This window comes from Cherax quadricarinatus, chromosome 29 (genome assembly GCF_038502225.1).
Source record: "Cherax quadricarinatus isolate ZL_2023a chromosome 29, ASM3850222v1, whole genome shotgun sequence".
Taxonomy (NCBI): Eukaryota; Metazoa; Arthropoda; class Malacostraca; order Decapoda; family Parastacidae; genus Cherax; species Cherax quadricarinatus.
Window position 1 is genome coordinate 17,424,740 of NC_091320.1, and position 18,577 is coordinate 17,443,316.

At 39.3% G+C, this 18,577-nt stretch overlaps 1 protein-coding gene across 3 annotated transcripts in view; it reads right to left on the reverse strand.

Annotated features, from left to right (window-relative positions):
- Positions 1-18,577, reverse strand: part of LOC128690521 (tRNA (guanine(37)-N1)-methyltransferase) — a 101,888-nt gene that overhangs the window by 59,619 nt on the left and 23,692 nt on the right. Inside the window, exons 2-3 of one of the 3 annotated variants that reach the window (XM_053779196.2) lie at positions 12,136-12,302; positions 7,289-7,329 (exon numbers count right to left, since the gene is read on the reverse strand). The exons of 1 other annotated variant lie outside the window; for it this stretch is intronic. In XM_053779196.2, coding sequence (XP_053635171.1) covers positions 7,289-7,296 — 8 coding nt within the window. In that variant the 5' untranslated portion in view covers positions 7,297-7,329; positions 12,136-12,302. The remainder of the gene's footprint in view (positions 1-7,288; positions 7,330-12,135; positions 12,303-18,577) is intronic. One more of the 3 variants, XM_053779195.2, reaches the window with a different exon arrangement.

Sequence of the window (18,577 nt, forward strand, 5' to 3'; positions counted from 1 at the left end):
GTGGGTGACGCTCCGCTTTGTCCTTGAACTGACGAGTCAGCAGCGTGGGTTCCCGTGTGGCACAGCGAGTCACGCATGGCGGTGCCACTACCACCACCAGCCCCACTAACACCATCCACTGATGTCTGTGGCCCATCCATGCCAAGTGTAGCCACATCATCCTCACTATCACTACCTAAAACGGGTGTAGGGCCACGGGATGTACTCCGGGATGTACTCCGTCCCCTGGGCACAGCATAGGGTACACTACCCGAGCGCATGCGGCGGCGAACATACCGACGCTTCACTGGTGAATATGTTTCCTCACTATCACTACTCGAATGATCGTCGAGCGCAATAAAATCACAATCCACGTCAGAATCATCGTCATTACTGAAGTCAGAGGCCAGGCCACGGGAAAATATTAGTTTTCTCTTACGTTTAGGAACACCCGATGGTGAGTCACGAGTGCCCACACCAGAGGTAGAAGGTCGAGGATCGTCGGGGTTTTCTGCACTATTATCGATATCCTGGTCATTATTTTCGGTCACTAACTTATCAAAGCCGTAGAATTCGTCTTCATTTCCACTTCCATCAGTGTCAGAACTATCAGACAGGAAGAGGAGAGTCCCAATTTTCCGGGGAGTGAGAGCTGACTTGCGACGAGGCATGGTGAACAAGGGTGACTGAGCCGGCGTTCCCACAATGCTATGCAGGCGCCTAGATTTTTTGTTTATGGCGCACACCCACGGCACAGACCCATTCTCTCATATGTAGGCCTATGAGCGCTTTCGTGCTAAATTTGACGGCGCTAGAATTTTGGCATAGATCTACGGTTTGGACACTCACCGACCAGCCGTAGATCTACGGGACGGACCCTGAAAGGGTTAAAAACCATTTGTCTCCATTCACTCCTATCAAACACGCTCACGCATGCTTGCTGGAAGTCCAAGCCCCTCGCACACAAAACCTCCTTTACCCCCTCCCTCCAACCTTTCCTAGGCCGACCCCTACCCCGCCTTCCTTCCACTACAGACTGATACACTCTTGAAGTCACTCTGTTTCGCTCCATTCTCTCTACATGTCCGAACCACCTCAACAACCCTTCCTCAGCCCTCTGGACAACAGTTTTGGTAATCCCGCACCTCCTCCTAACTTCCAAACTATGAATTCTCTGCATTATATTCACACCACACATTGCCCTCAGACATGACATCTCCACTGCCTCCAGCCTTCTCCTCGCTGCAACATTCATCACCCATGCTTCACACCCATATAAGAGCGTTGGTAAAACTATACTCTCATACATTCCCCTCTTTGCCTCCAAGGAAAAGTTCTTTGTCTCCACAGACTCCTAAGTGCACCACTCACCCTTTTCCCCTCATCAATTCTATGATTCACCTCATCTTTCATAGACCCATCCGCTGACACGTCCACTCCCAAATATCTGAATACATTCACCTCCTCCATACTCTCTCCCTCCAATCTGATATCCAATCTTTCATCACCTAATCTTTTTGTTATCCTCATAACCTTACTCTTTCCTGTGTTCACTTTTAATTTTCTTCTTTTGCACACCCTACCAAATTCATCCACCAATCTCTGAAACTTCTCTTCAGAATCTCCCAAGAGCACAGTGTCATCAGCAAAGAGCAACTGTGACAACTCCCACTTTATGTGTGATTCTTTATCTTTTAACTCCACGCCTCTTGCCAAGACCCTCACATTTACTTCTCTTACAACCCCATCTATGAATTCAAATTCAAATTCAAATTCAAAGTTTATTCTCTATAAGGATTACAATGCTGAGTTTACAGAATTTGGTTATTGTGTGGTTTACATGTAGTAAAATAATAATTACAGAGTGTACCACTAGAACACCTAGCATGGCTAGGCATTTCGGGCAGACTTAAATTAAATCTTATGTTTAAAATATTACAAAATTATGAGGTAAGTTGGTATTATGGGTAAGTGACTAAATACTAGTTTGTGAGTTTAGCAATGTGAATGCTTTTGTTTTGGCACTATACATAGTTTCAGTATTGGAGTATCACAGGCCAACTTATGACTAGTTAAGATTCATTATTTTGAGATTGAGATTGATATTTCTGTTTATGTTCAAATGGGTGAGTGAGTGTAAGTGTTAACCACCAGGTGGTATTCGTGTAATTAGTTGACAGGGTGTATCAGGGAGATAAGATGTTTTCTGATGGTAGTTTTGAAGGTGATGAATGTGTCTGCAGTTTTAGAATTTTCAGGTAGGGTGTTCCAGATTTTAGGGCCTTTGACATACATTGAATTTTTGTAAAGCTTTAGTCGGACACGGGGAATGTCATAGAGATGTTTGTGTCTGGTATTGTGCCTGTGGGTTCTGTCGCAACTATCAAGAAAGCGTTTTAGGTCAAGGTTAATATTGGAATTTAAGGTCCTGTAGATGTAGACTGCACAGTAGTAAGTGTGGATGTACTGAACAGGGAGTAAGTTTAGATCTATGAAGAGTGGGGGGGGGGGTGTTGCCAGGGATGGGATTTAGTGATTATTCTTACTGCGGCTTTTTGTTGGGTTATTATTGGCTGTAGGTGTGTTGCTGCAGTTGAATCCCAAGCACATATAGCATAGGTGAGGTATGGATATATAAGTGAATGGTATAGTGTGAGAAGGGCAGTTTGCGGCACTTAGTATCGTGTCTTGGAGAGGATCCCAACCGTTTTGGATACTTTTTTGGTTATGTGTTGGATATGGGTGCTGAAGTTCAGGTTGTTGTCGAGGTATAGGCCTAGGAATTTGCCCTCATTATGCCTGGCAATTAGTGTGTTGTCGATCTTAATGTTAATTTGTGCATCTCCTGCTCTGCTACCAAACATAATGTAGTAGGTTTTGTCAGTGTTAAGCGTAAGTTTATTGCTTGTCATCCAAGTCGATATTTTGATCAGCTCCTCATTAACAATGGTGTTGAGGGTGGCAAGATTAGGGTGAGATATGACATAAGTCGTGTCGTCAGCAAAGAGAATGGGGTTCAGGTGTTGAGATACATTTGGATAATCATTGATGTATATGAGGAAGAGCAGGGGACCAAGGACACTTCCCTGCGGAACTCCAGTATCAAGTGGCTGTGTTGTTGATGCTGTGTCTTTAATGGTGACATACTGATACCTATTAGTAAGGTAAGATTTGAAATATGCAAGCGCATGGCCTCTTATACCATAATGGTCAAGTTTGTGGAGTAGGATGCAGTGGTTTACTGTGTCAAAAGCTTTTCTTAGGTCAATAAAAATTCCTAGTGGATATTCCTTATTTTCCAATGCTGTGTAAAGCAGATCTAGCATTTTTATGATTGCATCGTTAGTGCTTTTATTTTTCCTGAAACCAAATTGGCAGGGGTTGAGTATGTTTTGTGCCGTTATAAATGAATACGTATAGTCTCCTGTGCACGAGTTTCTCAAAGATTTTGTATAGCAATGGTAAGTTTGATATTGGCCTACAGTTGTTTAAATCTGTAGGGTCACCACCTTTATGTATTGGTGTAACCCGTGCCGTCTTGAGTAGTTTCGGGAAGGTGCTAGTTTCTAGTGACTTGTTAAAAAGTAATGAGATAGCATGTGAGAGGACATGGGCCGCTCTCTTGTACAATAATGGTGGGACATGAGAAAGATTCCCTGAGTTATTTTTAAGTGACTTTATAATCTCGGTGACTTCCATGGGCTCAGTTGGAGCAAGATAGAAGGAATTTGGGAAATTCCCATCTAGGTAGTCCCCGGCATGGGCATTGGTGACATCACACATCCTTGTCTAAGGCCTACTTTTACTGGGAAATAATTTCCCTCTTTCCTACATACTCTAACTTGAGCCTCACTATCCTCGTAAAAACTCTTCACTGCTTTCAGTAACCTACCTCCTACACCATACACCTGCAACATCTGCCACACTGCCCCTCCATCCACCCTGTCATACGCCTTTTCCAAATCCATAAATGCCACAAAGACCTCTTTAGCCTTATCTAAATACTGTTCACTTATATGTTTCACTGTAAACACCTGGTCCACACACCCCCTACCTTTCCTAATCCCTCCTTGTTCATCTGCTATCCTATTCTCCGTCTTACTCTTAATTCTTTCAATAATAACTCTACCATACACTTTACCAGGTATACTCAACAGACTTATCCCACTATAATTTTTGCACTCTCTTTTGTCCCCTTTGCCTTTATACAAAGGAACTATGCATGCTCTCTGCCAATCCCTAGGTACCTTACCCTCTTCCATACATTTATTAAATAATTGCACTAACCACTCCAAAACTATATCCCCACCTGCTTTTAACATTTCTATCTTTATCCCATCAATCCCGGCTGCCTTACCCCCTTTTATTTTACCTACTGCCTCACGAACTTCCCCCACACTCACAACTGGCTCTTTCTCACTCCTACAAGATGTTATTCCTCCTTGCCCTATACACGAAATCACAGCTTCCCTATCTTCATCAACATTTAACAATTCCTCAAAATATTCCCTCCATCTTCCCAATACCTCTAACTCTCCATTTAATAACTCTCCTCTCCTATTTTTAACTGACAAATCCATTTGTTCTCTAGGCTTCCTTATCTTGTTAATCTCACTCCAAAACTTTTTCTTATTTTCAAAAAAATTTGTTGATAACATCTCACCCACTCTCTCATTTGCTCTCTTTTTACATTGCTTCACCACTCTCTTAACCTCTCTCTTTTTCTCCATATACTCTTCCCTCCTTGCATCACTTCTACTTTGTAAAAACTTCTCATATGCTAACTTTTTCTCCTTTACTACTCTCTTTACATCATCATTCCACCAATCACTCCTCTTCCCTCCCGCACCCACTTTCCTGTAACCACAAACTTCTGCTGAACACTCTAACACTACATTTTTAACCCTTTGACTGTCACGGCCATATATATACGTCTTACGTCCTGGTGTCGCAAAATTTCAAAAAAAAAAAATAATATTTTTTCTTATGAAATGATAGAGAATCTTTTCCCGATTGTAATGACACCAAAAAAAACGAAATTTGATGGAAAACTGATGGAATTATGCTCTCGCGAAGTTAGCGACCTCGGCGCCGTTTACAAATCGGCGATTTCGCCCGCTTTGAGCCCTATTTTTGGCTAATTCCATTGTTCCAGTCGCCCAAACTCATAGCTATTTCTTTAGAACTCCATTTTTTCTATCGATTGAGTACAAGAAACTGCCCATTTACCGATTTCAACTACCTAATAATGTGGTCAGAAATTTGCAATTTGGCCAATTTCACGAAAACTAAAAAATATGACAATTTCAAAATAAGGTCCAGAATGAACAATGCAGACATTCCTGGCTCTAAAATAACATTTTCTTTGCTCATCAGTCGTGTTTCCAGGCCCCTCTGATATTACTCTTGCTTTCTATTTTGAATTTTTATTCAAACAAAAAATTGAAGACTTACTATTATGCAGACTACTGCAATACTGTAATAATTGTATAAATAACATCAACCCATTCATGACTGCATATTAGAATGGCTAGTTGGACATTTACTGGAAAATGGCATCATTTGCTTACTTTTGAACATTGGCAAAAATCAAACATTTCCCCTACTTTGAGCTCCATTTCTAGGTGCTTTTTATAGAAAAATCAATCAAAATCATCTCTATTTCTATAATATGCCTTCCATTCTATCAAATGAGACCAACAAAACGAGAATACATCCATAAATACTATACGAAAATAGACCACAAAGTCGGCATTTTAATTAAAAAAAACGGTAGGAGTTTTTTTTTCTCATTATGCACTGCGTGCTCCAGGATTTTTTTTATATGGTGCACACTGACCACACAGACCCATTCTCTCACATGTAGGCCTACCAGCTTTCTCCTGCTTGATTTGAAGCCGCTAGAATTTATGAGTATATATACGTCAAACACGGTACCTCGTAAGACGTATATATACGGCCGCGACAGTCAAAGGGTTAAACCTACCCCATACCTCTTCGACCCCATTTCCTATGCTCTCATTAGCCCATCTATCCTCCAATAGCTGTTTATATCTTACCCTAACTGCCTCCTCTTTTACCTTCACCTCTCTCTTCCCTGATGCTTCTATTCTCCTTGTATCCCATCTACCTTTTACTCTCAGTGTAGCTACAACTAGAAAGTGATCTGATATATCTGTGGCCCCCGATAAACATGTACATCCTGAAGTCTACTCAACAGTCTTTTATCTACCAATACATAATCCAACAAGCTACTGTCATTTCGCCCTACATCATATCTTGTGTACTTATTTATCCTCTTTTTCTTAAAATATGTATTACCTATAACTAAACCCCTTTCTATACAAAGTTCAATCAAAGGGCTCCCATTATCATTTACATCTGGTACCCCAAACTTACCTACCACACCCTCTCTAAAAGTTTCTCCTACTTTAGCATTCAGATCCCCTACCACAATTACTCTCTCACTTGGTTCAAAGGCTCCTATACATTCACTTAACATCTCCCAAAATCTCACTCGCTCCTCTACATTCCTCTCTTCTCCAGGTGCATACACGCTTATTATGACCCACTTTTCGCATCCAACCTTTACTTTAATCCACATAATTCTTGAATTTACACATTCATATTCTCTTTTCTCCTTCCATAATTGATCCTTCAACATTACTGCTACCCCTTCCTTTGCTCTAACTCTCAGATACTCCAGATTTAATCCCATTTATTTCCCCCCACCGAAACTTCCCTACCCCCTTCAGCTTTGTTTCGCTTAGGACCAGGACATCCAACTTCTTTTCATTCATAACATCAGCAATCATCTGTTTCTTGTCATCCGCACTACATAAACACACATTCAAGCATCCCAGTTTTATAAAGTTTTTCTTCTTATCTTTTTTAGTAAATGTCTACAGGAGAAGGTGGTTACTAGCCCATTGCTCCCAGCATTTTAGTCGCCTCATACGACACGCATGGCTTACGGAGGAAAGATTCTTTTCCACTTCCCCATGGACAATAGAAGAAATAAAGAACAAGAGCTATTTAGAAAAAGGAGAAAAACCTAGATGTATGTATATATATATGCATGTGCGTGTCTGTGAAGTGTGACCAAAGTGTAAGTAGGAGTAGCAAGATATCCCTGTTATCTAGCGTATTTATGAGACAGAAAAAGAAACCAGCAATCCTACCATCATGCAAAACAGTTACAGGTTTCTGTTTCACAGTCATCTGGCAGGACGGTAGTACTTCCCTGGGTGGTTGCTGTCTACCAACCTACTACATACATCCTTTTTATAACAATAAAATACACACTCACTGAAGCATGTTAGCCAAGAACTGTCATCTCGTATGTGTTGCCTGAAACAAAACAAAAAAAATTATACTGATATTGAAATAATACAGTACAATATATATACAAAATGACTGAATGCCTAATTCTTGACTCATAGCACAATAATTTCAAATTAATGATAGATTGCTTGGCGTAGTTTCATTAAGTGGGTAATACACAAATAACCCGCACATAAAAGAGAGAAGCTTACGACGACGTTTCGGTCCGACCTGGACCATTTACAAAGTCACACTAACCAGAAGTGGAGCAGGACGGCTATATATAGGCAGGAAGAGGTGGTAGTTGTAGTAGTACAAGAGTGTAAATGGTCCAAGTTGGACCGAAACGTCGCCGTAAGCTTCTCTCTTTTATGTGCGGGTTATTTGTGTATCGTTCCAGTCACGGTATTGTGCCTTTTTTGTTATTTATAAGTGGGTAATGATACATCAGGAAACAATTTTGCTTAGCTAAAAACCTGCATCTATTAAGACCCTCTTGTAGTGGCTTATTACCAACTTACAAATAACTAAAAAAAAAATTGTCTCAAACAACACAAATCCACTCTAGGCTGAAATATTGCTGCATACCAACAGCACCTTTCAAGGCAGGTGAAATTGCTGACCTAGAAAATGTATAGAGACCCTTTATGGCATGCATAACTGCAATAAAGCACCTCAATTACTGGGAACACTTGAAGTTCCTAACCCTGTACTCCTTAGAATGCAGGCAGGAGGAAAAGATACATGATTATATATATTTGGAAAATCCTAGAGGGATTAGTACCAAACTTGCACACGAAAATTTCTCCCTACGAAAGCAGAAGACTCAGCAGATGATGCAACATCCCCCCAATGAAAAGTAGGTGTGCCACAAGCACGATAAGAGACAACACAATAAGTGTCAGGGGCCCAAGATTGTTCAATTGCCTCCCAGCATACATAAGGGGGATTACCAATAGACCCCTGGCTATCTTCAAGCAGGCACTGGACAGGCACCTAAAGACAGTACCTGACCAGCCGGACTGTGGGTCATACGTTGGACTGCGTGCGGCTAGCAGTAACAGCCTGGTTGATCAGGCCCTGGTCCACCATGAAGGCTGGTCACAGACCAGGCCATGGGAGCGTTGACCCCTGAAACTCTCTCCAGGTATACACCACACATGACCAGTTTATATAGAAATAAATTAACATTTATTCAATATAAAGAGAGGAAAAATATAAATGGTTTACCTTAACTTACTCTCACCTTTCTAACTTATGTGTTCAACCTCAAGCCCTCTACCTAAATATCTAGAGGACCCCAATGGAAATAAATCTCACTGTGACTTTGTTGGGTTATCCTTGGTTAAACTGGCATAACATAAGACAAATATACAACGGTAGCAATCATTTGCTAAGTGGAACCACTGAATAAATTAATAATACAGGCTGTAAAGTTAGTGTGAAAAAGGCTTAATAAGCAACTCCAGCACACTTCTCCTTATGTTGACAAGCCAGACAGTAACCTTCACTGGTCTACTATGTTTGCTTCAATGTATTTTGTGCCATGGCATGTACTCTGAGCTTATTGGATAAGTTTTATTAAAAAATATACAAAAAAAAAAAATTGTTTCTGACAGTAGCATAAATTTGCATAACAGTTCAAAAAGAATGTGCATGTTGCAGGCACACCATCATGAGAAGTTATGTAGATTTAACCTAAATAACTCATTAAGTTATGTTTGTACTGTGGAACCTTGGTTGACAACTGCATTACTTGCTGAACAAATCAGTTTTCAAACTAGGAATTTGAGAAAAAATGTCCTGATTTTCATACATTCTCTTGGTTGTCGACCAACAAGACGAACGGCTCGGGTCACGTGCTCACAAAATGCACACTGGACAAAGAGTCGACAGCGTGGGTCTGAGTTAGTATTGCCACTAACTCTCACACTGTAAACATCTCTTGAGCCTTTGTCGTGCATCTTGTGAACGTTTTTTGTTATTGTGCGGTTTTGGTGCAATATTTTTTTTGTTGTGAGATAAGCCATCAATGGGTCCAAGAAGGATAAATAGATGAAAGCAAAATAGAAAGTTGTAAAAAGCACTGCTGAGTTTAAAAAAGAAGTCATTAGAAAGTATGAAGAAGATAGGCTCTGCATGGTTGATACAGCAAAACTTTTTGGTAAAACAAAGTCTGCCATTGGCATGATACTGGGCCAAAGGGAAAAAAATTAAAGCAAGTGACCTTGCAAAAGGCATGAAAGTGATATCAAAGCAAAGGCCAAAAATTACTGAGGAGGTTGAAAAACTCTTTGATTTGTATAACTGAAAAATAGTTAAATGGTGATAGTGTTTAAGAGGCCATTATTTGTGAAAAAGTGAGGCAGCTGCATGATGACCTCCTGAAAAAAAAAAAAAAATGGGACAATTCCTGAAACTCAATCCTTCAAGGCTAGTAGGGGTTGGTTTGATAATTTTAATAAAAGAAGTGGCATTCATAGTGTGGCTAGGAATGGGGAGGCTGCCAGTGTTGACAAAGTGGCTGAGGATTTGTCCCCCAACAAGTGTTTAATTGTGATGAGATAGGCCTCTTCTGGAAGAAAATGCCCAAGAGGACCTACATAACTGAAGAAAAGTCAATGCCAGGACATAAGCCAATGAAAGACAGGCTTATTCTGTTGCTGTGTGGGGACTTGAAATTGAAGCCCTTGTTTATCATTATGAAAATTCACAAGTTTTTAAGACTAACAATGTTATACAAAACAAACTGGCTGTAATGTGGAGGGCCAACACAAAAGCTTGGGTAACAAGATAATTTTTTATTGAGTGCTGTGGTGAATATATTTATTGTAGGAAGTCCGAAGAGTATATTAAATAAATTTAGTGGATAACTGGACTCCACAAGTTGAAAATGGTGTATTACCAACTACGATGAAGCAGACACACATGGTGCAGAACAAGCTTCACTGGGACAATGTTTCGCTTTGCATAAAGCAGAACAAAGAATGGGTAAAATTGAATACCACTGCATTAGTGAAATGCCATACAGCGAAGCACTGTAAAATGGGGCCTGCTGGTATCTCTATTGTATTAATGTTGGTAGAATTACCGAGAGTATGTTAGGTTAAAGGATACAAGTGCAACTAATGTGACATTTTATTATGGCAAAGTTTTACTCTCTAGGCGCTTTGTCAAGCTGTTAACTGTTTGACAAAGTTCCTGGAGAGCAAAATGTTGCCACAATAAAATATCACGTTAGTTGCACTTGTGTCCTTTTACCTAATATATATATATATATATATATATATATATATATATATATATATATATATATATATATATATATATATATATATATATATATATATATATACACAACTAATCACAATAGTAGTACACGTATAATTTGCAGGTTATAATACATCTGACAGACTTCAAGCCATTAACCCTTTCAGGGTCCGTCCCGTAGATCTACGGCTTCACGTTCAGTGTCCAAACCGTAGATCTATGCCAAAATTCTAGTGGCATCAAATTTAGCGCGAAAACGCTCATAGGCCTACATGTGAGAGAATGAGTCTGCATGGTGGGTATGCACCATAAACAAAAATTCTAGGCGCCCGCATAGCATTGTGGGAACGCCAGCTCAGTTACCTTTGTTCATCATGCCTCGTTGCAAGGCAGCTCTCACTCCAAGGAAAACTGGGACTCTCCTCTTCCTATCTGATAGTTCTGACACTGATTGAAGTGGAAATGAAGACGAATTCTTTGGCTTTGATCAGTTAGTGACCGAAAGGAATGACCAGGATATCGATAATAGCGCAGAAAACCCTGACAATCTTCAACCTACTACCTCTGGTGTGGGCACTCCTCAGTCACGGTCAGTTGTACCTCATCGCAAGAGAAAACTATTATTTTCGCGTGGCCAGGCCTCTGACTTCAGTAATGATGATGATAGTGACGTGGAGTGAGATTTTTATTGCTCTTGACGATCATTCGAGTAGTGATAGTGAGGAATCATATTCACCAGTGAAGTGTCGGTATGTATGCCGCCGCATGCGCTCAGGTAGTGTACCCTATGCAGTGCCCAGGGGACGGAATACATCCCGGGGTACATCCCGGGGTACATCCCGTGGCACTACACCAGGAATAGACAGTGAAAGTGATGATGATATGGCTACACTTGGCATGGATAGACCACAGGCATCAGTAGATGGTGGTAGTGGTGATGGTAGTGCCACGGCCATGCGTGACTCACCAGCCCAGGCTGGGACCCACGCTGCTGACTCCTCAGTTCAAGGACAAAGCGGAGTGTCAGCCACCAGCCCACCACAACCACAACTACCCGCACAACCAGCCTATGATGTCCAGTATCCACCAGCAAACCGTATCTGGAATTGGCAGCAAAATCCCTATTTTGTTCCCAAGCCCCACCACTTTGATGACTCTCAAAGTGGAATTCTACCTACTTGTCCCCTTGGAACCACGGCCAATGAACTGGAATTTTTTTAAATACTCTTTGACCAGCCCTTGATGGAAACTATTGTCAGGGAAAGTAACAAGTATTTTGAGTACACCATGGCAAATATGATCATATCACCACAGTCAAGACTACACCGGTGGAAAGAGACAACTGTTGCAGAAATGTATTTGCTTTTTGCAACATTAATGCTTATGCCTCATGTCTATAAGAATACAGTGGACCCCTGGTTAACGATATTTTTTCACTCCAGAAGTATGTTCAGGTGCCAGTACTGACCAAATTTGTTCCCATAAGGAATATTGTGAAGTAGATTAGTCCATTTCAGACCCCCAAACATACACGTACAAACGCACTTACATAAATACACTTACATAATTGGTCGCATTCGGAGGTGATCGTTATGCGGGGGTCCACTGTAATATAAAAGCATACTGGTCCACAGATCGGCTAATTTCTACCCCAGTCTTCAGCGAAATCATCCCAGTGAACAGGTTTATCTTACTGTTATGTATGTTGCACTTCTCTGACAAAACCAGGCCTGACAGAAGTGACAAGTTATACAAGATTAGAAATGTTTTTATGTATCTCAAACAAAAGTTCAACATGTAGTTTTATCTATTCAAGAATCTTGTACACCTACCATCCGACTTACGACCTGCGCGACATACGTCCACTTGACTTACGACCGTGCATCTGGCAGCTGGGCTGGGCCGGCTGATGCACACCACTGTACAATATTTGACAATACTCGCGGGGGCAATGTGTCATGCAGGCAGCATCAGTTTGAGTAACCCTGTCCTATCAGCAGCATCATACTGTATTAACTGTACTAACTGGACAGTAAATTTCACCATGGCCCCTAAGATGAAGTCTGAATCTTGCACTGGAGATTGTGGCAAGAAAGGCTCTTACTCTCGAACTCTCTATTTGTTTTCAGTGTTGCACATAAACCTGTCTGTATCTGTCTGCCTGTATCTCTGTGTGTCTGTTTGTCGGTTCTGTTTGTCTGTTTACCTGTGTGTCTTTCTGTCTACTTGTGTATCTACCTGTGTGCCTGTCTACCTGTGTGCCTGTCTACCTGTGTGCCTGTCTACCTGTGTGTCTGTCTTTGTCTACCTGTGTGTGTCTTTCTGTCTACCTGTGTGTCTGTCTTTCTGTCTACCTGTGTGTCTTTCTGTCTACCTGTGTGTCTGTTTTTCTGTCTACTTGTGTGTCTGTCTTTATGTCTACCTGTGTGTGTCTTTCTGTCTACCTGTGTGTGTGTCTTTCTGTCTACCTGTGTGTGTGTCTTTCTGTCTACCTGTGTGTGTCTTTCTATCTACCTGTGTCTGTCTTTCTGTCCACATGTGTCTCTGTCTACCTGTGTGTCTGTCTACCTGTGTGTCTCTTTCTGTCTACCTGTGTGTCTGTCTTTCTGTCTGCTTGTCTGTCTCAGAGCCACTCATTAAGAGTGTAATTGGTCTTGAAGACGCCATATTAATAATGATAATAACAATAATAATCACCGAGGTGCATTAAATGTTTATAAAACGTTAGACATTTTGCTTAATCCATCTATGATTTTTTTCAGAATTATATAATAAACATGCTACATAACATATAAATTAACAAATATGGGATGTTTTTCTGGTCGGCTTGACAGAGTGAACAGAAACCATTCATGTCCAGGCTGGTAACAACAACAACAACATTTGTTTACATAACTCGCCAACCTTCTACGCTCTCATTTATTCATTTAATCTTGTTTACTCATCTCTCACTCTACATTAAGACTAGAGATATTTTAAGGTAAGTAATGAGTGTACACGATTATTATATTATAGTTTAATAATATTATTATTAGTAGTAGTACATATGTATTATTGTAATAATGATTATTAATATTATTATTAATTTTGGGCACTGGAGCACAGATCCATTGTATAGCACTTTGTCTGGATTTTTTGGGTTATCCTAGGTAATTTATACTATGTATGATAACTTTACTTAGGTGTACCTGTGAGAGAGAGAGAGAGAGATACAGAGAGAGAGAGAGAGCCACATTCAGTCAGCCACCCACCCGGCCAGCCGGATACATATTACACATGTTCCAGAGTTGTTTCTCTTTACTTAGGGTATAGGTTATACTACATTCTGGCAGGATGACACTACCAGGGGTATTCTCCCATTCCACTGTGTCAACAATACATAAAGATAACAGTATCATATGATACTGTATGCAATGTAAAATTTACAATACAGTTCACTACCATGTATACATTATATACAGTACATAAATAATTAAACCTTTGACTGTCGCAACCCCCAATCCTGAGGTGTCTCCTGGTGTCGCAAAATTTAAAAAAAAAAAAAAAAAAAAAAATTCTTATGAAATGATAGAAAATCTTTTCCCGATTGTAATGACACCAAAAAAACAAAATTTGATGGAAAACTGATGGAGTTATGCTCTCGCGAAGTTAGCAACCTCGGCGATATTTACAAATCGGCGATTTCGCCCAGTTTTGAGCCCTATTTTCGGCTAATTCCATTGTTCCAGTCGACCAAACTCATAGCTATTTCTTTAGAACTCCATTTTTTCTATCGATTGAGTACAAGAAACTGCCCATTTACCGATTTCAACTACCCAATAACATGGTCAGAAATTTGCAATTTGCCCAATTTCACGAAAATTAAAAAATATGACAATTTCAAAATAAGGTCCAGAATGAACAATGCAGACATTCCTGGCTCTAAAATAACATTTTCTTTGTTCATCAGTCATGTCTCAAGGACCCTCTGATATTACTCTTGCTTTCTATTTTGAATTTTTATTCAAACAAAAAATAGAAGACTTACTATTATGCAGACTACTGCAATACTGTAATAATTGTATAAATAACATCAACCCATTCATGACTGCATATTAGAATGGCTAGTTAGACATTTATTGGACAATGACATCATTTGTTTACTTTTGAACATAGACAAAAGTCAAACATTTTCCCTACTTTGAGCTCCATTTCCAAGTTCTTTTTATAGTAAAATCAATCAAAATCACCTCTATTTCTATAATATGTTTTCCATTCTATCAAATGAGACCAAGAAAATGAGAATACAACCATAAATACTATACGAAAATAGACCACAAAGTCGACATTTTAATTAAAAAAAATTGTTGGAGTTTTTTTTTCTCATTATGCACTGCGTGCTCCAGGATTTTTTTTTATATAGTGCACACTGACCACACAGACCCATTCTCTTACATGTGGGCCTACCAGCTTTCTCCTGCTTGATTTGAAGCCACTAGAATTTTTGAGTATATATACAAGAAGGCCCCGCTTTACGGCGTTTCACTTTACGGCGTTCCGCTAATACGGACATTTCAAATTATGACCAAAACTCACTATACGGCTCCCCCCACCTGACTTTCTAATACGGTCACCGTGCCCCACCCTGTTTGTTTACATTCTCCATGAGCTCAGTAAGCACTAAGTCTCTCCATTTTGTCTGGAAACTCCAAAATTTCAAATGTTTTTAAAAGTTATTTCATATTTTATATATACTCTGATAATTATACTTATGTATACCTGTACCTAAATAAACTTACATACATCGAGTCATTTAAATGTCGTATATTACGTTAATATACACATTTTCATTAATCCATCCATGATATTTTTTTCAAAATTATATAATAAACACGATGCATAACATATAAATAAGATAAATACACCCCACAGTAGAATAAATAAACATAAATGTGAGATGTGAGCAGACGACTTCCACAAGTGACGCCATAATAACAATAGTCACCGAGTCTCATTAAATGTCGTATATTACGTTAATATACACATTTTCATTAATCCATCCATGATATTTTTTTCAAAATTATATAATAAACACGATGCATAACATATAAATAAGATAAATACACCCCACAGTAGAATAAATAAACATAAATGTGAGATGTGAGCAGACGACTTCCACAAGTGACGCCATAATAACAATAGTCACCGAGTCTCATTAAATGTCGTATATTACGGTAATATACACATTTTCATTAATCCATCCATGATATTTTTTTCAAAATTATATAATAAACACGATGCATAACATATAAATAAGATAAATACACCCCACAGTAGAATAAATAAACATAAATGTGAGATGTGAGCAGACGACTTCCACAAGTGACGCCATAATAACAATAGTCACCGAGTCTCATTAAATGTCGTATATTACGGTAATATACACATTTTCATTAATCCATCCATGATATTTTTTTCAAAATTATATAATAAACACGATACATAACATAAAAAGATGATAAATACACCCCACAATAGAATAAATAAACATAAATATAAGATGTGGGAGCCTGGTTTGTTTACATAACTCTGCGCCTGTTACCTCTCATGTACTCATTCTTTCTCTCTCTCATTTATTCGTTTTATCTCATTTACTTACTCCTGACCCTACATTAAGACTACAAATATTTTAAGGTAAGTAATGAGTGAACTGTATATACATTTTATCGCTCTGGGATGCTTAAATATCATAGAATAGTATGTGTGGGTGGGGTGGCCTGGTGAGGTAGCCTGGCTATTACAATACATACCACACTTGATTTCTTACAATAAATACTACTTGTCTCACCCTAGATTAAGACTATAAATATTTTAAGGTAAGTAATGAGTGCACTATGTGTGTATTGTACTTTTTTATTGTTTTTTGATGCCTGGTTCTATTGCTAACATAATATATGTTAGTGTAAACTTGTTATCTAGTGTTTGTATGCATTTGTAAGTGGAAAAAAAGGGTGTTCCACTTTACGGCGGTTTCCGCTTTACGGCGGTAGCCTGGAACCTAACCCGCCGTATAAGTGGGGCCTTCCTGTACATCAAACACGGTACCTCGTAAGACGTATATATACGGCCGCGACAGTCAAAGGGTTAAAATATAACAATAGAAGTAAATTATGGTAAAAAGAATGAAATAATGATTGTACATTTCATTACAGTACTATGTAGGTAGTTTAGGTAGGAAATGTTTGATGTTATGCCTACCCAGTATGTCGGCAAGTTTCAAAGGTTCGACTTACGTCCATTTTGACTTTTGACCGGTTGGTCGGAACCATGCTTGGTCGTAAGTCGGATGGTAGGTGTAATTGATGAGTCTTTGATTTTGTTCAAAGGTAGGCTGTCATTCAAGCAGTATATACCGAGCAAGAGGAAACGCTTTGGTATAAAACTGTTTGTACTCTGTGACTGTGACAGTGGCCTAGTATTGGATATTGTTGTATACACTGGATGTAAAACATTGAAAGATACATGTACCAGGATGTTATTGGGTATCTCAGGTGACATAGTGAGAAGCATGATGGCACCTTATCTTGGTAAGGGGCATACATTATATACCGATAACTGGTACACAAGCCCTTTACTCAGTGATTTCTTGCGAGCGAACAAGACAGATATGTGTGGCACAGTGCATTCTAATCGTAAACATATGCCCAGGTTCAATGCAGGTGCTCATGGTGATGACGTGCAGGTGTTTACTGCCAATGACATCATGGCATTACGGTGGCATGACAAACGAGATGTCACATTGTTGACAACCATTCACCGTAATGAAATGCAAGACAGTGGCAAAGTTGATCGAGTGACTAATGAACATATTCGAAAACCAGTGACAGTGATTGATTATACACAAAACATGCACTTGGTTGACAAATGTGACATGCAGATTGGCTTTGTTGATTGTGTTCGTAAGTGTTACAAGTGGTACATGAAACTTTTCTTCCATCTCATGGACATTTCAATGCTCAATGCATATAATATGTACCAAATAAAGACTGGCAACAGACCACCGTATGGTGAATTTTGTTTGTCTGTTGTCAGACAACTCATAATGAAATACCAGGTAACAACACTTGCTATACAACAAGGTCCTCGAATTCCTCAGAATATACCCAAGCGTTTGAGGAGGGAAGGTGATCATTTCATAATACAGCTTCCTTCAACTCACAAGAAATTTGCTCAGAAGAGATTCATTGTCTGTGCACTAACAAAACGACGGCAACAAAGACGCAAAGACACTCGGTTTATGTGCGACGAATGTAAGGTACCTCTGTACATGGTGCCTTGTTTCAAGGACTTCCACAAGCTCCAGCAGTTCTAAAGCCATGTCCAGTGATTGTAAATATCTAAATATATGATAGAACATTAGTATTAAACAAGATTTGTGCATGTTTATTGTAATAAACAAAAGTGGTAAACAATAATATGATAATAACTTTAGTGCAGTTATTGTGTTCAATACAGTGAGTTTATATATACAGTGGACCCCCGCATAACGATCACCTCCGAATGCGACCAATTATGTAAGTGTATTTATGTAAGTGCGTTTGTACGTGTATGTTTGGCGGTCTGAAATGGACTAATCTACTTCACAATATTCCTTATGGGAACAAATTCGGTCAGTACTGGCACCTGAACATACTTCTGGAGTGAAAAAATATCGTTAACCGGGGGTCCACTGTATATACATTATATACAGTATTGGTCTCTCAGGCCCCAATTGTTAGTAGGAAAAGAAAAAAATTAGAAAAGAAAAAAAAAACTACAAAAAACGTTATATAAAGTAATGCGCGTATGTGGAAATTGTCGATGTTGCCGCCACCCGGTCATTTTGGGTAAACTTCTCGGCACTGTATCTCAGTAAGTACTGATCAGAATTTTTTTTTTCTCTTATTACCTTCACAAAAATATACTCTTTAATTCTGTAAGAAAAACAATTTTTTTTTTTCAAAATTTCTTGGACACTGGAGCACCA